This window comes from Primulina eburnea, chromosome 1 (assembly GCF_022965805.1).
Source record: "Primulina eburnea isolate SZY01 chromosome 1, ASM2296580v1, whole genome shotgun sequence".
Lineage (NCBI taxonomy): Eukaryota > Viridiplantae > Streptophyta > Magnoliopsida > Lamiales > Gesneriaceae > Primulina > Primulina eburnea.
This window is the reverse complement of record NC_133101.1, coordinates 14,605,431-14,632,958: the sequence shown is the minus strand read 5'-3', so window position 1 is coordinate 14,632,958 and position 27,528 is coordinate 14,605,431. Positions and strand designations below refer to the sequence as shown.

The following is a 27,528-nucleotide window of genomic DNA, read 5'->3' as shown; positions in this document are numbered from 1 at the left end:
AAAACTAAAATTGCAAAAAGAAAATAAGAAGAAAGAAACTAAGATAACATGCTAAGATGGAAATTTGACAATTTAGAAGACTAAAATAAAAAATAGACAAATAAATAGGATCATAATTACAATTTCCTAATTAATATTATATATTTGATATGGGTTGTCACTACAAAAAAACTGGAAAGCATAGCGACAGTTTTATTAAAACCGTCGCTATTATAGCAACGATTTTTCTTGAACCGTCGCGATATAGCGACGGTTTTATAGTTTTATAAAACCGTCGCTTATCAAATTAAGCGATGGTTAAATTAAAACCGTCAGCTATTCTAGCGACGGGTTTTTTATCAGTCGCATTATGCGACCGTCTTGTATTCTACCCGTCGTTATTTTGTAGCGACGATTTTAGGAAACCGTCTCTTCATTTGACAAGCGACGGTTTTATTAAAAACTGTCGCTATTATAGCAACGGTTTAAGGAAAACCATCGCTATAATAGTGACGGTTTTAATAAAACAGTCGCCGATCTAGATCGGCGACGGTTTTGAAAACCGTCGCCATAATAGCGACGGTTATGGGTTTTTACCAAAACTGTCCCTATTATCGCGACGGTTTTGGTTGAACCGTTGCTATATAGCGACGGTTTTATTAAAAACTGTCCCTATAATTCTATATATACCGAGGTTCGCAGACATTTTCTTAAACGATTTTTCGTCTTTCTCTAGTAGTAGTTAAACTCTATCAATTTTTCGAAGTTTCGATTTTTTAATTTTGTACTAACATTTTTTCGTATTTATTTCCTAGATTTGCTCGTCGGTACGATCTTCCAGCGTTACGTGGAGCTGCATATCTTCGCGCAAATCAGGTTTTAATTTTTTTTTCCCCGAAAATTTACTACATAATTTTAATTTTTGCGTAGTAGTTTTTTTTATGCATTTTATGGTTACAAACCGTCGCTTCTTAAACGGAGGTTTTTTTAAAAAAAATCGACGTTTAATATAGCGACGACTTTTTCAATTCCGTCGCTTAATATAGCGACGGCTTTTTCAATACCGTCGCGAACCTTTGGATGTTCAATTTTAAATTTTAATTTTGTTCAAATAAAATATTTTGACTTTTTATGATCATAATTTAAATTTTCAAAACTAGCTATTATAAATAGATAAATATAAGTTTTAAATAGTTCAACTTTTAGAAATAGCTTCAATATCATCCATTATCACACTTTAAAGAAAGAAAGACATTTATCTTTTATGTTTATCCAACTTGGGTATTTGGTAAGAATAAATTCACTCGCATCCAAGATTTCTTGCTCGAGGTTTTTAACCTTTTCCAAAAACATCATGAAGATCAATAAATACTTGTGAAGATTGAACGGGATAATGGTCAATTTTTTTTAGCTTTATAAAATGTGCCACCAATACCAATCATCAAACTTTCATAATATCAATTATATGACATAAAATAAAATAATATGTATATCATTAAAAATATTATATATTTATAAAATTTGTTCGGTTAGGATTTTTCACCAAAACTTTGAACAAAACCAATTTTTTCGATATGATTAATTTTAAAACCAATATAAATCGATCGACTAAAAACCAAACCAACTATTTGATTTGGCTTTGGTTTCTACTCACCCCTAAATTGGGTAATGCATGAGATTGACTAATGTTTCAACTTCATTTCTTCAATGCTTGTTGCTTCCTCAATATCCATTGTTTTTGCTCTCTAAGCGAGAAATCCCTAAATCCACATAAAAATAAATATTTTTATTTTTTTAATAATATAAAATAGAAGATTTTTTTAGTCTTCTAGTCTAGTCTAGGAAATACAAATATATGTAGGTTATATGGTGTAATTCGATTTTGACTATTCGAGCTGTTTCACAAATTAGGTCGAAGCATCGAATCCGCTTCACTCCAAAATAATCAAACGCCGCTCTGCTTTCTGTTTCAATTCTCTTCAACAATGTCTTCCCGCTTCCAAGAAGCGGTGCTCGTATCAGCGCCTTGTTATCCGAACGCTGTTGCTTGGTCTGAAGAGAATCTGGTGGCGGTCGCTTCTGGTAGCCTCGTTACGATCATGGTAATTGTTAACTTTTCAAAGTTTGCTGATTTTAGTATTGAATTGCTTTGATGCAATTTTACTGATACGATGTATAGCATTTGAGTCTCAACATTGAAATTGCTCAAGTTCAGAAGTATCCTGGCATTCAATCTGTTCCAGCTGAGTTTTTAGTTGATCAAGAATTTTGGGCTGTCAATTGATTCTGTTAGTGTGAGGATTATGCAGATGACATTATTAACCATGCACTGACATGAACAAGAATCAATGACCACTGATTCTGAGTCCAGTATTCTGTGATCCACCTGATGGGATCTGATCCCATGACTTAGGAAAGACAACTACTAAATCAATTGATTGCATATAATGTAATAATATTTCTGAACTAGCATGCTTATTTTTTAAACGAAGATTTTTGCATTGTTATTGAATTTTAAACGCCAAATTTATGCTTACATTTTAATCTACCTGATCTTCATAACTGGTCTGGAAGCTGTTTTATGTTGGAGTTCAATACAGGGTCTGATTTGAATTTGATAGAGAATCTTATAGTAGTTGGTCTATATAATTCATATTACCTTACTTTTTATTTGTTTTTTCAAATTAGGATTTAATTTTATACTGTTTGATTTAGCCTTCGAATCACTGGTATATGCTTGTTGTTCACTTGGTTAGAATCCTGCTAAACCTTCTGGAGCTGGATGTCGAGGTGTAATTTCTGTTATCCCAAGCAAGCCTTTTTCCATTGGTCTCATAAATGCTGGAGGTACGTAGAATCATATTAAAAAATGAATTTCATAGTTTTGAATGAGCTCATTGTATGTATGTATGTACACAATTTGGATGCCATTTGGATTTCTGGGTTTGTGGTTTTACAGTGCCAATGAAAATTAATTTTGAGTTGAGGTTTCAAGTACTTTTTATTTTCTCACGTCACTGCATTTGATTTTGTTTTCATTTTGTAACAGGGATAGATTTTCTCTCTGGGTGCTTGTTGCCAATGCTTGTGTCGCGGGATACACGACCATGTGTTAGGTCAATTTCCTGGTCTCCTGCAGGTCTTGCTAGCAATGTTGGGTACTGATACCATTACCCCTGATCGAAGTTTTTGTTTGAGTATGCAACGCAAGTTGCCTCCCTGAATTAATTCTAAATTTTTCTATGAATCGTGCAGTTGTTTTCTTGCTGTTTGCACCACTGGGGGACGCGTCAAACTTTACCGTTTTCCCTTCTGTGATTTTTCGGCTGAATGGATTGAGGTATTAAGTATTTTATAAATGAAGCTTTCAGGAAGTAGTGGTGTCAGGACCAGAATTATGGTTCGAGCTTGCTGTCTCTTCACTTTAATAATCTTCCTGAACCAAAAAAAATGGTGAAAATTTTAGCAATGGAATTGTTTCAATTCTTGTGTCTATAGATGCTCTTAATTATGTTCTTACTGTTGGTTCTGTGTTGGCTATGAGCCCATGAGTAGATTCATATTTGTGCTAATGTGTAAATTTGTTGTGTTAGTACTGGAGGCTTTGTTTATGTTTGGAGAGGCAATACCTAATCAACATTTCTTTCAAAAAGAATTTCATAGCCCTTCAAGTTTGTTGTATTTACGGTTTTGTTGCTTATGCATAATAAATGTCATGAATTTGGAATCTAGTATGTTATCTGTGATTCCTAAATTTAATGTTTGTTTTTCACACATTTGCTAAAGTTATAATATGAAATTTTCTAGTTTATGGACATATCAGAGATGATGTATAATTATCATTCCAAGATCAATTTCGGAGAGTCTCAAATTATATCTTCAGAAAGTTTAGATGTGAGTTGGTTCTATCTTTCAACTTTTTGCTGATTAGCGTTTCTTGCATATCCCCATATACTTTTCTAGATGAAATATTCTTGATGACATAACAATTAATGATATGAATTCCAACTATTCTTGGGGTTTTTTCTTTATACAGGTGATAGGGAGTCGAGATAATGCAGAATCTGAATGCCCTAATGAGCCACCTGTATCTAGTTTAAGAAAGGAAAGAAAACGAAGGAGACAGAATGAAACTAATGTACTGCACACTGCATTCACTATCTGATTTAGTTTTATCATTTTATTCCATGACATGAACCTCCATACTTACTAAATCAGCTTCAATGCAGCTACATGATCTGCTTTCAATTTGAAAAGTTGTGCATTTGATATATGCCATTACATTGAATGTGTTGCTATTTTTATTAGGTTTCTGCAAAAAAACTTGACAATGTAAAAGAAAACAATACATGGGAAATTATTCCCATATCTGTTTCTGAAGGGACACCTCTGAAGATCAAAGAATGCAATGTTCAACTAATAACGGCAAACAATATGCTTCTTGCAATGCAATGTTGACACCCCTTATTGTGGCTTGGTCACCGATTCTGAGGACATCTGAAGATTGGGTTTCTATTCCTCATAACTCCTCGGGCTGCTGCTATATTCTTGCTACTGGATTGAAATGTGGTCTAATTTCATTCAAGAGAATTGATGCACCAGAGAGTTATTCCATTATTACCCCTGAACTCCCATGTAAAGCATCAAATGGTGGCTTTCTCAAGGCACATGATACATGCATCACATCTATTTGCTGGGCTTTATATGTTCGGAAATTTCAAAACCTCAAATTCTTTTAGCGACGGGAAGTTCTAATGGGAGGTGAATAACTAATTAACCTTTTTCTCTTTTCGAAGCCAAAAGTCTAGCACATTTGCTTGACATGGGTTAGAACTACTGAATTATACACACACATACATATAAGGTTTACCTTTTATTTGATTATAACATTTAATTTTGTGACTTTCCTCTTCTTTTTGTTTATAGAGTGAAGATTTGGCAGGTGAATATTAAGGAACTACTGAAGTCATCTGAAACTTTTCATGCTTCATTTTCTTTGCTGAGGGAGGTCAGCATATCCTGCTAAAAGTCTGCTACTTATCCTTTCAAAATTTAGACCAGCTACTTTGATTATATCTTATTTTGAAACTTGTGATTGCTCGTGTAATTAGGTTATTACAGTTGATTCAAAACCTGTCTCCATACTTTCATTTACTGCCCCCCTGCAAACACCACTAAATTTGTTCCTGGCTATTGGTAAAGGATCCGGATCATTTGAAGTGTGGACCATGTATATGACCAGCCATGAATTTGAAATAATTGGTTGTTATAGTGCGCATGACCACATTGTAAGTTTTCAACACCTTTTTTGGCATATGGAATGGCATATGATTTATCTTGTAAAATAACAATCAGGTCACTGGTTTAGCTTGGGCTTTTGATGGACTCTGCTTGTACAGCTGCAGCCAGGTAATAAATATTGAAGGAAGTGTTTTATTGATATAAATATGAATTTTAGTATTAAGGGAGTGTTAGTTCAACAGATATTAAAAAATTAAAAAATCCATGTTAATTGCTTTTGTTATCAAGTAATGCCTCACGCAGAAAGCCTTGAGGTTGAAAACCTTGGTAGCCCTCCAGATTATTTGATCAGTTCATGTGTTACATGACAACTCTATGAAAGCGTGGAATTTAGTTGGGAAAGCACTAAGGGAAATACACATTCCTTCAAATACTCCTGGTTTGAATAGCTCCCCGGATGTATGCATTAATTTTTCATGTTTACTTCTGTTTTAAATTTGCATATTTGTTTCCAATAGACTCTAGATTTTCTCTGCAGGTTCCATTTGTATATGATTCTTACTTTGGTCTGGCAGTATCTCATGGGAGCTTGGCAATTGCTGTGGTATCATATTCCATCCGTCCATTCTCTTATAGTTGGAATGTCCATGAACTTATCCTGAATATTGTACTAGTTTTTGTAGAGCCCAAATTTCATACACGTAAAACCCATGCATTTATTTAATTATTATTAAATCAGTTAAATTATTTTAATCTGAGTTTAGCAGTGCATGATTTAATTAAATGCATTATTTTAAATTATTTATGACTTAGTGATGCACGTTAAAATGTTTTTCGAGTTTCATGTTTCAGGCGATTATTCGAGGCGGAATTGAGGAAAAGACCGGTGACGATTTTTGACAATTTTTAAATGTGGTAATTTTATTTTAGTCGAGGATGGGGCGTTTTAAATAATTTATTTAGCCTTAGCACCTTTATGCATAAAATTATTTATTTAGTGAATTTTAAGACTTTTAAAGTTGGCTTTGTGCAAGTTATTTTAAAGTTAGAGATTTTATTTAATTAGTGGAGGATTAGCATTTTATTTACATGTTAATTACGCATTATAGCAATAATTTATTCCCTAATTACTATCTAAACCCACGCCACACACACACTTACACATTTTACGCACTTTTTCACACACTGATATCGGCAAAACACACACAAACGATCACAATTCAGTTTTTTTTTAATTTTGAGAGAAGAAAACTAGGGTTCTTCACTCATAGAGCAGCCGCCCCCTCCCCTCTCCATCTTCCAGCAATTTTCGTGTGAATTATTCAAGGATTTTAGTGCCACGTTCGTCTCGGATCAAGCCTCGCACCGTTTCCGCTTCGATATCGCCGGTTCGGTAACTTTTATTATCAAAAGGCACGTATATTCTGTTCTTGCTGCATCGATCTTGTCATAGTATGAATTTTGATGCGGTTTGTGTGAAAACATGTCAATGATTTGTAATAGTTTGAGCATAAATTGTATTGGACGTATTTTGAAGTAGTTTTGAATCTCAAAAATTCGTTTTTTACTGTCTTTTCAAATATTGCGATTTTTCAGTCGGGATTTTGAGAAAACTTTCAACACAAAAAATGTATAACTTTTCGATGCCTTCGATTTGATATAAAATTCGAGATTTTTGGACGACAAATGAGTGAGTTATGATGTTTTTAGTGATACTGCTCAAACTGTGAATTCCAGAAAATTTTGTTATTGATGCGTTTCTTGAAGTTTTATGTTGCAGGCTTCGTTGGGGATCGACGGGCGATCGTTGCTGCGTCTAGGTATGATTTTTATGATGTTGGGTTGGTATTTGGATCACCGTTCATGTCGCTAGGCACCAGGTTGAATCAAAAGTCGTAGGGAGAATAATGGTGACGAATTTCAGGTCGTGTCGTTGTTGTTGTTGATTGTTGCTCCTGGGAACAATTTTAATGGCTTACTTGGGTTGGTACAATGCCGTAGCAGTACAAGGATGTGTTTCGGGTTATCGATCCGCGGTCATTTGGTTTGGTTGGGTAGAAGGAAACATCACACTAAGTTTTGCACGCAGGTTTCATCGTTCAGTATCTAGCCGGACCCGTACACGGACCCTGACATGGGGTCCGTGCCTTTGTTATTCCTTCAGTGTCATTTTTGCGAGTCAGCATGGACCCCAACACGGATAAGGGCACGGGGTCCGTGCCTTTGTGTTTCACTCGATGTATGTTTCCAGTGCCTACACGGATGTTCACCCGGACCTCTCCATGGGGTCCATGCATTTGTTCCTTCAGGAGTGTCATTTTTCCGCACCTACACGGACCCTTACCCGGACCTAGAGACGGGGTCCGTGCCTTCTTCTTCTTCTTCACGCACATAACTTAGCGAACCTACACGGACCCGGGGCCGGACCTGGGCACAGGGTCCGTGTACCTTCAGTTTTGGGTTAAATTCTTTTATCAATTAAGGTTCGGTTCGAGGTTTTATGCTATGGTTTAATACGATGTTTTACAATGTCGAGTCATGGGAAAATCTAGAACATCCTAAGGGATAGAATGAGCTTGTGAGTAAGCATGATTTCGAAGTCTAAGTTATGCAAGTTAGGTATGAAATTTCATGTTATTATGTGCAGCAACGGCCCCAGTCGGAGTCCAACGAATCCCTCAACGCCAAGTAAGTATGTATGACGTGCAAGAAAATATTTTCAAGTTTTTGAAGTATGCTAAATGTCTTGTGACCAATTTATGAATGGGTTTGGAAGTCGGTGAACGTGGCCGAGGACCTCTCTACCCCGTTAAATTATGAACTGGTTAGATCGAGGTTGGAAAGCGTTAAATTATGAATGGGGACCAACCAGCCCGTTAAATTATGAACGGGGATCTCATGTATGTGGCAGTGGATACGTCCCTGTCAGCCCAGTACTGTGGTGTGTCTGATCAGGCGTTTATTATGTCTGGGTCACTTGCTTTGAAACATCCTCTACGCAAAATGAAATCATGTATGTCAAGTATGTTCAAGTATGAAAGCATGTTTAAGAAAATTTTCACGTTATGGCACGTCAATGTGTATGTTCAAGTTTATTTCAAGTATGTACGCCTTATTTTAAAGTCGCTTTTGGTTTTATTATGTAGTACTCGTTATTTCCAGTTTATACGTGTTGAGTCTTTAGGCTCACTAGACTTGATCGATGCAGGTGAGTATGTTGATGAGGAGACAGAAGGTGGCGACCAAGGGGCAGGCTTGTACTGAGCGAGAGGCTAGACCCGAGGACCGCCCACGTTTATTTTAAAATGTTTAGCATGTTGAATATTTTATTAATCTGTTTTGATGAAGTTGAGAACGATGTTTTTGTCAACCTTTTCTTATGGGGGATTTGGTTGTGATATTTTTGTGGCAAACATTAAAAGTATTTTTACATTCAAGAAAATTTTTAATTTTTTCGCAAATTTTTAAGTATGAAAAGTACGGTATGTTACAGTTGGTATCAGAGCGGTGTTCTTGTAAAGGGTTACGCCTACCGCCAGTCGCAAGAAGCTCACGAAGTCATACCTCAAGTCTGTAAGTTTTAAAGTTTTGAATTATGTTATGTAGTAAGCATCAAATCATGTTTTCACCATGCTTACATGTAAAGTTCAAAGTACATGCATCTTATGTTTTTGTATTACATTCATGTATGTTGGGTTTAAGTGTTGGGTAATTTATTGGAACAGTATGCCTCCTAGACGTGTGATTAACCGGGAAGCCAGTGAGGAGGACAGAGAGCCTCGAGTTGAGGAGAGGGCCAATCCTCCACCACCACCACCTCCAGATATGCAGGCGCAGATGCTTGCGGGTATGACGCAGTTTTTCGCACAGTTTGCGGAGAACCAAGCTGCAGCAGTAGGTGCAGGGACGAGGCCCCAACCTGAGGCAGTGTATGAACGGTTTAGGAGGATGTGCCCAAAGGAGTTTGCGGGTACCAATGACCCGATGGTAGCTGAGGGATGGATCAAGTCCATCTAGTTAATTTTCGACTTTATGGAGCTGACAGATGCTGACAGGGTCCATTGTGCCACTTTCTTATTGACTGGAGACGCTAGACTATGGTGGGAGAGTGCGTCAGTGGCAGTCAATTTGCAGGTGCTGCCTTGGAATGGTTTCAAGGAGGTCTTCTACTCCAAGTACTTCACTGAAGAAGTACGCTCTCGTTTGACCAGAGAATTTATGACATTGAGACAGGGGGACAGTAGTGTGGCAGAGTTTGTCAGGAAGTTTGAGAGGGGATGTCACTTCGTACCCCTCATTGCGAATGATGCCCAGGCAAAGCTGAGGCATTTCATTGATGGTCTGCGGCCGATCTTGCGCCGTGATGTGAGGGTAGCTGGCCCTACTTCGTATGCCGTCGCAGTATCTAGAGCTTTAGCGACAGAGCAGGACCAGAGAGATATTGAGGCTGACAGGCAGGGCAAGAGGCCCTATCAAGCACCGCAGCACCAACATCAGAGGCCCCAGTTCAAGAAACCGTATCTGGGGCCGCCAGGGAAGAAGCCGTATCATGGACCACCAAAGGGCAAGGGTCCAATTTAGCAGCAGGGGGCGCCTTAGAAGCCCGTTGCTTACCCAGTGTGTCCAAAATGCAACCGCCAGCACCCGGGGCAGTGCTTGTATGGGTCATGAAAATGTTTTAAATGTGAAGCTACGGATCACATGCTGAAAGAGTGCCCGCAGTGGAAGCAGCCAACCCAGGGCAGGGTATTCGCCATGCATGCACAGGAGGCGGACCCAGACATCACTTTACTGACTGGTAAACTTTTCTACCTAAGCTCAACATTATTTTGCCTTGCATGTGGAATTTTTACTTGGGATTATTAGTGTGCTAGTAATATTTTGTGTGCCTTGGGATATTGAGTTCTATTATGATTGAGGTTTATGTTAGTAATTTTGGGATATAAGTTTATGTTGTGCTAACGCATCTCTCAGGAAACATTTTCATAAAGAGATTAGCCACAACTGCATTGATAGATTCAGGAGCCACTCACTCCTTTATCTCGGAGACTTTTGCTGATCATTTGGACCTCAAGTCCATTGGCCTAGACAGAAATTTTTCCGTGACAGTCCCATCCGGGGAAGAGCTGTTAGCTACCAGTGTGATCAGAGTTATTGACTTTGAATTGCATGGTCACCTAGTGTATGCAGATTTGATCCTAGTGCCGATGCCGGAGTTCGATATTATTTTGGGAATGGATTGTCTGAGTAAGAACAGAGTTCTGATCGATTTTCAGAAGAGATCAGTGTTGGTCAGACCGCTGGGCATAGAGCAGTTTCTATTTGAGCCAGCTAGATGGAGGAGTTTCCCTCGAATGATTCGTGCATGCAGGCGAGGAGACTAATTTCTAAGGGGTGTCAGGCTTTCTTGGCTAATGTTATCTCAGCACCTGACGTGCCCACTCCTCCTAGGTCAGACGTTCCAGTATTCAGAGATTTCCCAGACGTCTTTCTTGACGACGTCACATGCCTTCCACCAGATAGAGAGGAGGAGTTTGCTATTGATCTCATGCCAGGCACAGTGCCAATCTCGAAGGCACCGTACAGATTAGCTCCAGCAGAGATGTTAGAAATTAAGCAGCAGATTCAGGAGCTCTTAGACAAGGATTTTATCTGCCCGAGTTTCTCACCGTGGGCCGCACCAGTACTTTTTGTGAAAAAGAAAGACAGAAGAATGAGACTGTGCATCGATTACCGTGAGCTGAACAAGGTAACGATCAAGAATAAGTACCCGTTGCCTAGAATCGAAGACTTGTTCGATCAGTTGCAGGGAGCTACCGTGTTCTCTAAGATAGATCTTCGATCAGGGTACCATCAGCTGAAAGTGAAGGATGAAGATGTCCACAAGACAGCTTTCAGGACCAGATACAGGCATTACGAGTTCTTGGTGATGCCGTTTGGATTGACAAATGCTCCAGCTATTTTCATGGACCTCATGAACCGAGTATTTCAGCCGTTCCTCGACCAGTTCGTCATAGTATTCATTGACGATATTCTTATATACTCGAAGAGCCATGAGGAGCATATCCAGCACTTGAGGACAGTTTTACAGACCTTGCAGAGCCGTAAGTTGTTTGCAAAGTTTAGTAAGTGCGAGTTTTGGTTGCAGAAAGTTGCATTTTGGGGGCATATAGTATCTAGCAGTGGTATTGAGGTGGACGCAGCGAAGGTAGCAGCCATTAAGGAATGGGTTGAGTCAAAGAATGCATCAGAAATCCGCAGCTTTTTGGGTTTAACAGGCTACTACCGTAAGTTCATTCAGGGATTTTTCGTCCATAGCAGTGCTGCTCACATCACTGACAAAGAAAAATGCCAAGTTTGTGTGGAGCGATGAATGTCAGAAGAGTTTCGATACGTTGAAGCAAGCTCTTATTTCTACGCCGGTGCTAGCCATGCTATCAGGGCAAGGAAATTTCGTATTATATACCGATGCATCTAAGCTCGGGTTAGGCGCAGTATTGATGCAGCAGGGTCGGGTCATAGCTTATGCTTCCAGGCAGTTGAAGGTGCACGAGAAGAATTATCTGACTCACGACCGGGAGTTAGCCGCCGTTGTCTTCGCACTGAAAATTTGGAGACACTACCTATACGGCGAGAAATGTCAGATTTTCACCGATCACAAGAGTCTCTAATATTTCTTCACGCAGAAAGAGCTGAATATGAGACAGAGACGGTGGTTAGAACTTGTGAAAGATTACGACTGCGAAATTAGCTACCATCCGGGAAAGGCTAATTTTGTCGCAGACGCTTTGAGCAGAAAAGTGGCAGTTTTAGCTCAGTTATCAGTGCAGAGACCGCTTCAGTCTGAGATTCAGAGATTTGGTCTAGAGATTTATCGTGAGGACAGAGCTCCTAGGCTGTCTAATCTGACAGTCAAATCTGATTTGCTAGACCGCATCCGTGCAGGACAGTCTGCAGATGAGCAGTTGCAGAAATGGAGACTGAGAGATGAAGACAAGGGCAGTGTTTTGTACACAGTGACAGACGGGATGGTGAGATACAGAGGTAGAATGTGGGTGCCTAGTGTTGGTTTGATCAGACAGGATATTTTGACAGAGGCACACGCATCTCCGTATTCTATTCACCCAGGAGGTACCAAGATGTACAAAGACTTGTAGATTTTGTATTGGTGGCCAGGGATGAAGCGAGACATCCGCAGATTCGTGTCCGAATGCCTCACTTGTCAGCAGGTGAAGGCAGAGCATCAGAGGCCAGCAGGAATGCTTAAGCCACTCCCTATCCCAAAGTGGAAATGGGAGAACATTACTGTGGATTTTGTGGTTGGGTTGTCGAGGTCAGTCAGAAGATCGAATTCTATTTGGGTTATAGGGGACCGACTCACTAAGTCAGCGCATTTTCTACCAGTGAAGACGACTTTCTTCATGACACAGTATGCAGAGCTTTATATCCGGGAGATAGTCCGTTTGCATGGGTTCCCAGTCTCGATTGTATCCGACAGGGACCCGAGATTCACCTCGTCCTTCTGGAAAAGCTTACACGCAGCCATGGGAACGAAGTTGCTTTTCAGTACAGCTTTTCACCCGCAGACAGATGGCCAGTCTGAACGAGTGATTCAGATTTTAGAGGATTTTCTGAGAGCCTGCGTGATTGATTTTCAAGGAACTTGGGAGTCTAGACTACCTCTAGTGGAGTTCACATACAACCACAGCTTCCAAGCATCTATTGGTATGGCTCCCTATGAGGCGTTGTATGGGAGTAAGTGCGGATCACCAGTTCATTGGGATGAAGTTGGTGAGAGAGCAGAACTTGGTCCAGAGATAGTTCAGCAGACTGCAGACGTGGTGGTCAAGATTCGTGTGACACCCTGACCCGTAACAATAAAATATACAGCGGAATTTAAAATTTTCATTCAAATGGAAGGAGTTTCAAAATACATTTCATAAAAATGTTTACAAAATAAATACATGATCATTCAAATGATTTAACAAAATACAAAACAATCATTCTTATGATCATGTCCCAAAATATTTGCAAAATAATCTTCCTTCCAATCTTCGTATGCATATGACCCCCATCCACAGTCAACGTCCCGGTCCGTCGCTCTTATCTGTATCACATGAATAAACTGAAATGAGAATAAATCTAAGCAAGTGGAACTCTTATATAGCAATGATACAATATACTCTGTAAAACATGACTTTTAAATCATAAATACCATCAACTCTGAAACATAAATACTGTAGCAATAACTGTAGCAATAGCATAGCAATAGGATGGTATTTCACTTTTCTCTGGTTGGATTGATATCAATAGTATCTCTGTCTGTGGTTGCTAATATCCCATATCGATATAAACCGACAACTCTGAGTGATAAAAGCCTATGGTCGATGATCATCTAATTGCATGCAATGCTCTGACTATGATTAATCAATCCAATAAAACATTTGAACTCTGAATATCATTTAAAGCCGTCGTTTCGCAATCTATATCTTTTCTCTTGTATTCCCTTATAACAATAGTGAGACATCAATGCCTCCAATAGATAATCAATGAAATCAATACATAACAATGGATCAATGGAAGGGAATAACACTTTGAAACCTTTAAAAACACAATACATATAATATCATGTGAGCACAAGGGATAAAATTCCACTTACAACCCAATAGAACACCTCAAACTTAGCTCTTGGTCACCACCTACAACAATAGTCCATAGATAACACCAATATCAAGTCTAAATCCAAGAATCCAAGCTAAATAATCCATTAACCAACTCAAACATCATGCCCAAGTCAACACTAAACTCAAAACCTCAATAGAATCGCACCAAAAACTTACCTAAGCTTCCTTATACCACGGAGAACGTTGATCTCAAGTCGGAAATTCAAATAACTCCAAGAATCAAAGGTAGGAAGCTAAAGAAATGGAGGAAAACCCTTGCCAATGGAGAGAGTCTCGAAAATGGATGAAGAAGATAAGGTAAGGTATGGCCAACAACTCCCAAAAAGTAGCTTAAAATCTCGCCCATACTTACACCGCGGGTGCGGTCACACAAGTAACGCGGGTGCGCTAAGCCTTCGGCCAACCAGAATAAATCCCATGCACAAACACCACGGGTGCGGTGCTGCTACTACCGTGGGTGCGGTCTCACCGTGGGTGCGGTCCTTGCACTGCCGCGGGTGCGGTGATGCCACGGCCTTCCAAATCCAAAATGATGAATAGTACACCGCGGGGGCACTCCTCTAAGAGCGCGGGTGCACTCTAGCCACGGCAATGAACAGTACAAAACCAACTAAAATCGATCCGAAACGCTGAAACGAACAACCAACAACATCTATAACCTCCAGATAACAATAACCAATAATACTATGGCTCAAAACACAACTCTAACATCTAAATCACAAAACCCAAATAATAAGCAAAGCTAAAACCGTACCGTACACCGGGCTCGGCTATTACAATCTCCCCTCCTTAGAGGAATTTTGTCCTCGAAATTGACGTCACGGCACGAACAACTCAGGGTACCTCTCTCTCATCTCAATCTCTGGTTCCCACGTAGCCTCTTCGATCAAATGGTTCCTCCAAAGGACTTTAACGATGCCGATCTCTTTGCTCCTCAATACTCTGACAGTGCGATCCAAAATCTGGACCGGAATCTCTTGGTACGTCAAATTCGGCTTCAAGTCCAATGGTTCGTGGAGAAGAACATGGGAAGGATCTGCAATATACTTCCTGAACATCGATACGTGAAACACATTATGGACTCTATCAAGATCGGGCGGTAGGGCTAATCTGTAGGCTCTGTCACCAACTCTGTCCAAAATCTCAAATGGGCCAATAAACCTCGGACTCAACTTGCCCTTCCTGCCAAAACGCATCACACCCTTGAGAGGTGCTATCTTCAGAAATACATGATCGCCAACCTCGAACTGCAAAGGTCTGCGACGAACATCTGCATAGCTCTTCTGTCTAGACTGAGCAGTCTTCATCCTCTCTCTGATCACTGCAACAACATCAGCAGTCTGCTGGACCAACTCGGGACCCAACATCTTCCTCTCTCCAACCTTATCCCAAAACAAAGGGGATCTGCACTTCCTGCCATAAAGTGCCTCATACGGTGCCATGCCAATCGTCGACTGGTAGCTATTGTTGTACGTGAACTCCACAAGGGGCAATTTAGAAACCCAGCTACCAGAATAATCAATAGTACAGGCTCTGAGCATATCCTCAAGAATCTGAATGACTCTCTCTGACTGACCGTCGCTCTGAGGGTGATAAGCTATACTAAATGCTAACCGCGAACCCATAGCTCTATGCAAACTCTTCCAGAACTCGGAGGTAAATCTAGGGTCACGATCAGACACGATCGACACAGGAACCCCATGAAGTCTAACAATCTCTGCAATGTAGTCCTCGGCATACTGATTCATCGAATACGTCGTCTTGACTGGGAGAAAATGCGCTGACTTGGTCAATCGATCGACAATAACCCAAATGGAATTGAAACCTCTCTGCGTCCTGGGTAGACCAGTCACGAAATCCATAGTGATATGCTCCCACTTCCACTGAGGAATCGGCAAAGATAGCAATTTCCCAGCAGGTCTCTGATGCTCAATCTTCACCTGCTGACAAGTAAGGCACTGAGAAATGAACAAAGCGATATCTCTCTTCATACCTGGCCACCAATAGAGTCGACGAAGATCCTGATACATCTTCGTGCTGCCTGGATGAATCGAATAAGGTGCGGTATGAGCCTCTGTCAAGACGTCTCTCCGAATATCGTCGCCAGAAGGAACACAAATACGGCCTCTGAAAGTCACCAAACCATCACCATTCAGACCAAACTCTGAATTCCCTCTAGCCTCAGCTCTAGCTCTCAACTCTGTCAACTGAACATCAGTCGACTGCTCTCTACGGATCCTGTCCGTCAATGTAGATCGAATAACCAACGCTGACAAACGAGCAATGGTACTTGGAATCACCAGATCGATCTCCTCTCTCTGCAAATCCATCAACAAAGGCCTCTGAATCAAAGAACTCAATGAAGGACTCGACTTCCGGCTCAAAGCATCAGCCACTACATTCGCTTTCCCTGGGTGGTAACTGATAGTCACATCATAATCCTTGACCAGCTCTAACCACCTCCTCTGCCGCATATTGAGCTCCTTCTGAGAGAACAGATACTTCAAGCTCTTGTGGTCTGTGAAAATCTCACACTTCTCGCCATACAGATAATGCCTCCAAATCTTCAGGGCGAAAACCATAGCTGCTAGCTCTAAATCATGCGTCGGATAATTCCTCTCATAATCCTTCAACTGGCGAGACGCATAGGCAATGACCTTACCTCGCTGCATCAGAACTGCACCAAGGCCTCTCTTCGACGCATCAGTATAGACAACAAAGTCCTCGGAACCACTGGGCAAAGAAAGAACAGGAGCTGTCGTCAACCTGTCCTTCAGCTCTTGGAATGCACTCTGACAATCAAAGGACCACTCGAACTTCAGAGTCTTCCTCGTCAGATTGGACAATGGCAGGGCAATCTTGGAGAAACCTGAAATGAAACGACGATAGTAACCCGCCAAACCAAGGAAACTGCGAACCTCTGAAACAGTAGTAGGAATAGGCCAACTCTGAATCGCCTCTATCTTCAATGGATCAACTACAATGCCATCTCTCGAAACCACATGGCCTAGAAAAGAAATCTGATCCAACCAAAACTCACACTTCTTCAGCTTGGCAAACAACCTCTTCTCTCGCAACAACTGAAGAACAACTCTGAGATGCTCGGCATGAAGCTCCCTAGTCTTGGAATAGATCAAGATGTCGTCGATGAAAACAATGACGAAGCTATCCAGATAAGGCTTGAACACACGGTTCATCAGATCCATGAAGACTGAAGGGGCATTGGTCAAACCAAAAGACATAACCAGAAACTCATAGTGACCGTACCTGGTCCGGAAAGCTGTCTTAGGGATATCGGACTCCCTAACCTTCAACTGATAATAGCCAGACCGAAGATCAATCTTCGAGAATACTGTAGCACCATGAAGCTGATCAAACAGATCATCTATCCGAGGCAACGAATACTTATTCTTGACAGTCACTTTGTTGAGCTCCCTGTAGTCGATACACAGCCGCAAAGAACCATCCTTCTTCTTAACAAACAGAACCGGAGCTCCCCAAGGCGAAGAACTCGGACGAATAAAACCCTTGTCTAAAAGATCCTGCAACTGAGACTTCAACTCCTGCATCTCGGTAGGAGCCATCCTGTACGGAGCCTTAGAAATAGGAACCGTACCTGGAGCTAAATCGATCACAAACTCAACATTCCTATCCGGCGGCAAACCCGGAACATCATCCTCAAACACATCAGCAAACTCCCTCACAACATCGATATCATCTATATTCAACTTAATCAGTCTATCAACATCCACAATAGAAGCAAGAAACCCATCGCAACCTCTACAAAGCAATCTCTCAGCCTCAAGACAAGAAATAAAATGAAGGACCAGCGAAGTACCTGAGCTGGCGAGCACTCCTCCCTGGCCAACATCTGCAAAAGCTACTGTCTTAGCAACACAATCGATAACTGCACGGTAAGTCGAAAGCCAATCCATGCCAAGAATAACATCGAAAGCAACCATAGGGATAACAATCAAATCAGCGAAGACAACTCGCTCCTCAATACGAACAGGGCACGCAAAAACAATCGATGACGGACACAACACGTCCCCCGAAGGCAAAATAACACTAAGCTGAAGGGGAAGAATAGAAGGAACTATACCCAACAATCTCAAAAACAAATCAGACATAAAAGAATGAGTAGCACCAGTATCTATCAAAGTCGTAGCTACTCTGTCTGAAATCAAAATAGTACTAGAGATCAATGAAGAATCATGATTAATACCTTCCTTGGTCATCGAAAAGATCCGACCCTGCACCTTCTCTTGGCTAGCTCCCCTAGGACAATTTCTGGCAACGTGGCCTGCCGTGCCACAACGATAACAAGAATGAGTGCCAAATCTGCACTCTCCACGGTGATGCTTGCCACACTTCGGACATAGAGGCTTCTCGGGATCAACTGGAGCAACTGGAGCTGGCGGAGGTCTAGGACTGGACTCCATCTTTCCCTTGCCTCTGAAACGATCTCGGCCTCTCTGATTCGAACTCTGGCCCCTCTGAGCAATGGCCTGATGTCTCTCTTGCCTCTCCCGGGCAATGTCCTTCTCATCCTGCTCGGCCATCAAAGCTTTGGACACGATCAACTTGAAAGTAACGGCCTTGGACATATTGATATCCCGGCGAATCTCAGCTCTGAGGCCTCGAATGAAATGAGCGCCTTTGTCCTTGTCGTTCGAAGCAATATACGGAGCAAACAAGCAACCCTCCTCAAACTTCAGAATATACTCACCAACATCCATGCCTCCCTGACAAAGCTCCAAGAACTCCGAAACCTTCCTCGCTCTAATGGCATCAGGAAAATACTTGTCGTAGAACAGATCAGTAAACTCTGACCACTTTAGCGTCGAAACAGTCACACCAACCTTGGTCGCATTCCACCAGATGCGGGCGGCCTTGACCAACATGAAAATAGCACAACTGATCCTGTCCTTGTCCTCGTACTGAAGATGATCGAAGATCGCCTCTAAAGCCTTGACCCACTCAACAGCAACTAGCGGATCAGAACTACCTGCGAATTCTGACGGATCCATCCTCTTGAAAGCAGAAAAGACGGCATCGGTGCCAACTGCCTGAGCTACTGGAACTCTACCTTGCCCTCTACCTTGGCCTGCACCTTGCATACGAATGAGCTGCTGAATCTGCTCGCTATGCACCTTAGCCTGCTCCTTAAGCAACTTTCCGAACTCATCGAAAACTCTCGAGGAAGAACTATCCTCACCTTCTACGACTTTCCTCTTAGGTGGCATACTCTACAATTGCTCACAAGACACCAATCAATAGATAACAATGAATAGATAGATGCAAGAAAACATACCCGGACAGTTGAAAGTAGACGAAGTCATATGCATTGGTCCGAAGAACCGGTGCTTTGATACCACTAAATGTGACACCCTGACCCGTAACAATAAAATATACAGCGGAATTTAAAATTTTCTTTCAAATGGAAGGAGTTTCAAAATACATTTCATAAAAATGTTTACAAAATAAATACATGATCATTCAAATGATTTAACAAAATACAAAACAATCATTCTTATGATCATGTCCCAAAATATTTGCAAAATAATCTTCCTTCCAATCTTCGTATGCATATGACCCCCATCCACAGTCAACGTCCCGGTCCGTCGCTCTTATCTGCATCACATGAATAAACTGAAATGAGAATAAATCTCAGCAAGTGGAACTCTTATATAGCAATGATACAATATACTCTGTAAAACATGACTTTTAAATCATAAATACCATCAACTCTGAAACATAAATACTGTAGCAATAACTGTAGCAATAGCATAGCAATAGGATGGTATTTCACTTTTCTCTGGTTGGATTGATATCAATAGTATCTCTGTCTGTGGTTGCTAATATCCCATATCGATATAAACCGACAACTCTGAGGGATAAAAGCCTACGGTCGATGATCATCTAATTGCATGCAATGCTCTGACTATGATTAATCAATCCAATAAAACATTTGAACTCTGAATATCATTTAAAGCCGTCGTTTCGCAATCTATATCTTTTCTCTTGTATTCCCTTATAACAATAGTGAGACATCGATGCCTCCAATAGATAATCAATGAAATCAATACATAACAATGGATCAATGGAAGGGAATAACACTTTGAAACCTTTAAAAAAACAATACATATAATATCATGTGAGCACAAGGGATGAAATTCCACTTACAACCCAATAGAACACCGCAAACTTAGCTCTTGGTCACCACCTACAACAATAGTCCATAGATAACACCAATATCAAGTCTAAATCCAAGAATCCAATCTAAATAATCCATTAACCAACTCAAACATCATGCCCAAGTCAACACTAAACTCAAAACCTCAATAGAATCGCACCAAAAACTTACCTAAGCTTCCTTATACCACGGAGAACGTTGATCTCAAGTCGGAAATCCAAATAACTCCAAGAATCAAAGGTAGGAAGCTAAAGAAATGGAGGAAAACCCTTGCCAATGGAGAGAATCTCGAAAATGGATGAAGAAGATAAGGTAAGGTATGGCCAACAACTCCCAAAAAGTAGCTTAAAATCTCGCCCATACTTACACCGCGGGTGCGGTCACACAAGTAACGCGGGTGCGCTAAGCCTTCGGTCAACCAGAATAAATCCCATGCACAAACACCGCGGGTGCGGTCTCACCGCGGGTGCGGTCCTTGCACTGCCGCGGGTGCGGTGATGCCACGGCCTTCCAAATCCAAAATGATGAATAGTACACCGCGGGGGCACTCCTCTAAGAGCGCGGGTGCACTCTAGCCACGGCAATGAACAGTACAAAACCAACTAAAATCGATCCAAAACGCTGAAACGAACAACCAACAACATCTAAAACCTCCAGATAACAATAACTAATAATACTATGGCCCAAAACACAACTCTAACATCTAAATCACAAAACCCAAATAACAAGCAAAGCTAAAACCGTACGGTACACCGGGCTCGGCTATTACAATTCGTGACAGAATGAAGACTGCCCAAAGCCGTCAGAAGAGCTATGCTGATAAGAGGATGATAGATCTCGAGTTTGCCTTTGGTGATCACGTTTTCGTTAAGATAGCACATATGAAGGGTGTTATGAGATTTGGAAAAAGATTCAAACTAAGTCCGAGGTTCATTGGGCCGTTTGAGATTTTGGACAGAGTTGGGACACTAGCCTATCGTGTTGCCCTTCTGCCGAATCTGGTCGGGGTGCACAATGTGTTCCATGTCTCGATGCTGAGGAAATATTTGGCTAATCCTTCACATATTCTGAGTTATGAGCCGTTGCAGTTGGCTCCAGACCTGTCTTATGAGGAGAAATCGATCCAAATCCTAGACATGCAAGAGCGTAGACTCCGGAACAAAGTGACTAAGCTAGTCAAAGTTCGGTGGCTAAACCAATCAGTGGAAGAAGCCACATGGGAGTCAGAGGCAAATATGAGACTTTGCTACCCGGAGTTGTTCGTTAAGACTTAATTTCGAGGACGAAATTTTTATAAGTTGGGGAGGAACTGTAGAGCCCAAATTTCATACACGTAAAACCCATGCATTTATATAATTATTATTAAATCATTTAAATTATTTTAATCTGAGTTTAGCAGTGCATGATTTAATTAAATGCATTATTTTAAATTATTTATGACTTAGTGATGCACGTTAAAATATTTTTCGAGTTTCATGTTTCAGGCGATTATTCGAGGCTGAATTGAGGAAAAGACCGGTGACGATTTTTGGCAATTTTTAAATGTGGTAATTTTATTTTAGTCGAAGATGGGGCATTTTAAATAATTTATTTAGCCTTAGCACCTTTATGCATAAAATTATTTATTTAGTGAATTTTAGAATTTTAAGACTTTTAAAGTTGGCTTTGTGCAAGTTATTTTAAAGTTAGAGATTTTATTTAATTAGTGGAGGATTAGCATTTTATTTACATGTTAATTACGCATTATAGCAATAATTTATTCCCTAATTACTATCTAAACCCACGCCACACACACACTTACACATTTTACACACTTTTTCACACACTGATATCGGCAAAACATACACACACTATCACAATTCAGTTTTTTTTTTAATTTTGAGAGAAGAAACTAGGGTTATTCACTCATAGAGTAGCCGCCCCCTCCCCTCTCCATCTTCCAGCAATTTTCGTGTGAATTATTCAAGGATTTTAGTGCCACGGTCGTCTTGGATCAAGCCTCGCACCGTTTCCGCTTCGATATCTCCGGTTCGATAACGTTTATTATCAAAAGGCACGTATATTCTGTTCTTGCTGCATCGATCTTGTCATAGTATGAATTTTGATGCGTTTTGTGTGAAAACATGTGAATGATTCGTAGTAGTTTGAGCAGAAATTGTATTGGACGTATTTTGAAGTAGTTTTGAATCTCAAAAATTCATTTTTTACTGTCTTTTCAAATATTGTGATTTTTCATTCGTGATTTTGAGAAACTTTCAACACGAAAAATTTAGAACTTTTCGATGCCTTCGATTTGATATAAAATTCGAGATTTTTGGACGAAAAATGAGTGAGTTATGATGTTTTTCGTGATACTGCTCAAACTGTGAATTCCAGAAAATTTTGTTATTGATGCAGTTCTTGAAGTTTTATGTTGCAGGCTTTGTTGGAGATCGACGGGCGATTGTTGTTGTGTCTAGGTATGATTTTTATGATGTTGGGTTGGTATTTGGATCACCGTTCGTGTCGCTAGGCACCAGGTTGAATCAAAAGTCGTAGGGAGAATAATGGTGACGAATTTCAGGTCGTGTCGTTGTTGTTGTTGATTGTTGCTCCTGGGAACAATTTTAATGGCTTACTTGGGTTGGTACAATGCCGTAGCGTACAAGGATGTGTCTCGGGGTATCGATCCGTGGTCATTTGGTTTGGTTGGGGAGAAGGAAACATCACACTAAGTTTTGCACGCAGGTTTCGTCGTTCAGTGTCTAGCCGGACCCGTACACGGACCCTGACACGGGGTCCGTGCCTTTGTTATTCCTTCAGTGTCGTTTTTGCGAGTCAGCACGGACCCCTACACGGATGAGGGCACGGGGTCCGTGCCTTTGTGTTTCACTCGATGTATGTTTGCAGTGCCTACACGGATGTTCACCCGGACCTCTCCACGGGGTCCGTGCCTTTGTTCCTTCAGGAGTGTCATTTTTCCGCACCTACATGGACCCTTACCCGGACCTAGAGACGGGGTCCGTGCCTTCTTCTTCTTCACACACATAACTTAGCGAACCTACACGGACCCGGGGCCGGACCTGGGCACGGGGTTCGTGTACCTTCAGTTTTGGGTTAAATTCTTTTATCACTTAAGGTTCAGTTCGAGGTTTTATGCTATGGTTTAATATGATGTTTTACAAGGTCGAGTAATGGGAAAATCTAGAACGTCCTAAGGGATAGAATGAGCTTGTGAGTAAGCATGATTTCGAAGTCTAAGTTATGCAAGTTAGGTATGAAATTTCATGTTATTATGTGTAGCAACGGCCCCAGTCGAAGTCCAACGAATCCCTCAACGCCAAGTAAGTATGTATGACGTGCAAGAAAATATTTTCAAGTTTTTGAGGTATGCTAAATGTCTTGTGACCAATTTATGAATGGGTTTGGAAGTCGGTGAACGTGGCCGAGGACCTCTCCACCCCGTTAAATTATGAACGGGTTAGATTGAGGTTGGAAAACGTTAAATTATGAACGGAGACCAACCAGCCCGTTAAATTATGAACGGGGATCTCATGTATGTGGCAGTGGATACGTCCCTGTCAGCCCAGTACTGTGGTGTGTCTGATCAGGCGTTTATTATGTATGGTCACTTGCTTTGAAACATCCTCTACGCAAAATGAAATCATGTATATCAAGTATGTTCAAGTATGCAAGCATGTTTAAGAAAATTTTCACGTTATGGCACGTCTATGTGTATGTTCAAGTTTATTTCAAGTTCAAGTTTCAAGTATGTACGCCTTATTTTAAAATCGCTTGTGGTTTTATTATGTAGTACTCGTTATTTCCAGTTTATACGTGTTGAGTCTTTAGGCTCACTAGATTTGATCGATACAGGTGAGTATGTTGATGAGGAGACAGGAGGTGGCGACCAAGGGGCAGGCTTGGAATGAGCGAGAGGCTAGACCCGAGGACCGCCCACGTTTATTTTAAAATGTTTAGCATGTTGAATATTTTATTACTCTGTTTTGATGAAGTGGAGAACGATGTTTTTGTCAACCTTTTCTTATGGGGGATTTGGTTGTGATATTTTTGTGGCAAACATTGAAAGTATTTTTACATTCAAGAAAATTTTTAATTTTTCCGCAAATTTTTAAGTATGAAAAGTACGGTATGTTACCGTTTTTCTCTCTTATCAAATTTTAAGTCAAAATAATAAACTCACTCGATGTAGCGATTCTAGATTTGAAGAAAAAACTGAATTCTATTCATAGCATTTTGAGAAAACTCTTAGATAACATACCATCCAAAAAATTGAATTTTTACTTCTCTCATATTATGTTTCAGATGAGATTGGTCAATATCTTGCTTCTTTCCCTTTACAAAAATAAAGATAATTTACTGAAAATAAAAATAAAGAGGAAAATAGAAAGATCGAAATTTCATCTCTCCGGAACAGTAGTCATATAATAATACCTAGGAAAAGGAGCTTAGTTGACTGAAATGAGTCTAAGCAATGGAATCTCTTGATCCTTTTCTTGCACTTGGTCACCTTTTACCTTATTCAGAATAGATGTCATTGATACCCCTGTACTTAAATCTAGTTCTAAGAAGTTTGGTGTCTGTTATTTGCAGGCTCGAAGATTTGATTCTGATTTATTAAATACCATGTACCAGGAAAGGTGAACTTTTAAAATTATATTTTCTGGTAACAAATTATGAAATAGCAACTGCCATATGGATAGATGCTTGCAACAAACAAGCACCCACATTTCTTTAAAAGAAAATTTTGATGATCTAGTAAAAAGTTGAATGGAAACAATAAGAACTAACCGTTCAAACAGTTACCTATTTTTGATTGACCAATAAATGTTATTGTAATTTTACAGAACTCAGAAAGCTGCTATCGAGTTCCTTTGGATTGGAGGGCAGCAATTGGACACTTCCTCCAATATATGTTTTGATATTGATTTCGGATCATTTCCTGGTTTCCCTGAGGTAGAATTAATTTGGTGGGAAAAAAACATATTATGGTCTCTGAGTCTGTGTGGGAGTTTCAGTGGGCTTCTGAACATTTGGGATATTGTGGCAGCCCTCGTATCTTTCAAACAGTCGATACCAAACTATGTAGAGCATATTCTGCAGAAATGGTTGACATCTTATTTTGGATCCAATTTTGGCATTTGTACTACGTTCTTGTCTACGACATTTAAAATTTTGCCCACTATTTCAACCCGTAAGTTGCACCTCATCAATGTAATCATCAGGCATGTTGTGCTTAAAAATGATGAGGTGAGAGAGAGTAGAAAACGCCAATACTTGGAAAGATTCAGTAGTGCCATAGAGGAACAGACAAATGTATGGAAGGAGTTGCAGTTGTGCTGTGAAAATGAACTACGGAGAAGACTTGTTGGTTTATATTTTTCTGCCATTTTAGATCTTTTTTCAGATGTGCCAACAAATTTCTGCGATGTTGGCTGTTGGCGTCCTGATGAATGGCCACAAATGGAGCACTATATCTCACTTCATGAGAAAATTGTCGAGGATGATTTAAAATTTCTTGCTGCCAAAGTTGGTAAAATTAAGAAGAGGTAATTCATGATGTTCTTATCTTTGTTGAACTTCTTTTGGTTCATTCATGCACACATACATAGAATAGCATCTTAAGATACTGTATCAATCTATTAGCTGAAGGCTGGTTCCGTTCTTGCTTTATTAACAGGAGAGAGAGTTTTGAATATGAAGAAAATTGCAGTTTTTGTTCAGCAATTGTGCCATTTGAATCAATAGAATACGCCATTTGTTCGGGAGTGAAGAATGGCAATGGAGTTGATCAAACCCATAAGCTACACCGGTGTTCTGTATCTATGCAACTTTGCCCTGCTAAATATTCCCGGTTTTGCATGTGTTGTCAAAGACGAGCTTCAAAGTTGGTACCTCTAATTTTTTTCATGATGCCTTTATACCCTTCCAATTTTAAATCTTTTTTCGAATCTTCAGCCTTCAAGAAATCTTTCTCACCATGTTGTCCCTTATGTGGGATACTTCTACAAAGATTACAGCCTGAATATTTACTCTCCCCATCTCCAGTATAACGAAATTTCTCTTTAAAAATTGTCAATGAAAAGTCCGCCCTCTCGACTGAAATCCTCAGTCAGCAGCCCCTTACAATCTATGATTTATGACAGGCCTCTATCTCTGTCAGCAGGTCTGTGTTTCCAATTTTTCCTTCTGCGGTGCTTCTGTGAAAATCCACTGATATGTCCTACACATAATAACTACCACGGAAGGATGTTTATTATATTAATTGGTAGGAAAAATATGGTTGGATATTTGAATTTCCTAGTATTTTGTATTTGTTAGAGTAGGTGTCCAACGAGCCAACTTGTGGCTTGGGTTTTTATTGGCTCTAATGTAAAACGATCTTTATTTTAATAATATTTTACGGTTTTGTACAATTATGACATTTAATTTATCTGTTTACCCATGTAAGCTGCATAGATAAAGTCCTTTGGTGCTTGTGTGCAAGTGACTTGAGTAAAAATGCTTCTAGTAAACTTTGAAAGAAAATGCTATATCGCTTGAAAACTTGGTAGTTTACAATAAGAGCTTCACCCTATTTATATTAATCCTATTTATACCAGTAGCTTTCTACAATGAAAGCGATACATATCAACTCTCTAAGAGGTTCTAAGATCTACACTATTCTAGTTAATTCCATTCTATACTATTCTAAATGATTATTCTATGCACAAAAGATTTCACAGAAAACTCTTAATTGATGAAATATGGAGAATATTTTAGAAGTGCTTGAACCTCTACAGAGCACCTATTTAGAAGTTTTTGGAATGCACAAGAAGGTTCCGGTTCGTGATATTCCGCAACATCAATGAGTTCTAATAAAAATCTATTTATGAAATAATGGTTGATCACTTTGCAAATAAAAATGCTAAAAAATCAATTTTTTATAGTTAATTGTAATAGAATGTCATTATTGTAAAGCTTAGTTTATGTGTTTAGTTAAGAAAATTATCTTTATAGTATTGATTTTATATTGAAAATTGTGACATTGAAACAAAAAATATTGATCTTACATTGAAAATTGTTAAGTTCGACCAAAAATTTACTAACATTAAAAAGAATGCTGCTATGATGTCGAAAAAGTTAATATATTCAGCGTCGCATCAGCAATTTAACCAAAATAACCGAACACTGATAGTTAGTGTACAATGACCAAAATTTAATCTGTTAATAAACTAAAATTCAAAATAAACAATATTGGTTGATTAAAAAAGTTATTTTCCATAAATTTAAACACCAACACCTACTTAGAGATGACAATTTTTCCCACGGATTTGGAGACCCACGGGGAAAACTCGAAACGGGGATCGGGGCGGGGAATCCCTGTACCCACGCCGTGTTGCCCCATTAATATTTTTGAAATGGGAACCGAACCCGAATCCGAACCCG

The 27,528-nt window shown here is 40.0% G+C and overlaps 1 protein-coding gene across 1 annotated transcript; it reads left to right on the top strand.

Annotated features, from left to right (window-relative positions):
* The first annotated feature begins 1,964 nt into the window (after positions 1 to 1,964).
* On the top strand, positions 1,965 to 26,125 carry LOC140804749 (uncharacterized). The gene is made up of 14 exons (XM_073160864.1): positions 1,965 to 2,081; positions 2,736 to 2,826; positions 3,029 to 3,137; positions 3,235 to 3,319; positions 4,016 to 4,117; positions 4,288 to 4,404; positions 4,922 to 4,987; positions 5,091 to 5,267; positions 5,335 to 5,388; positions 5,759 to 5,824; positions 24,694 to 24,740; positions 24,948 to 25,649; positions 25,781 to 25,954; positions 26,059 to 26,125. Exons 1-14 carry the CDS (start codon positions 1,965 to 1,967, stop codon positions 26,123 to 26,125), a joined length of 1,974 nt encoding a protein of 657 aa, XP_073016965.1.
* The last annotated feature ends 1,403 nt before the right edge of the window (positions 26,126 to 27,528 follow it).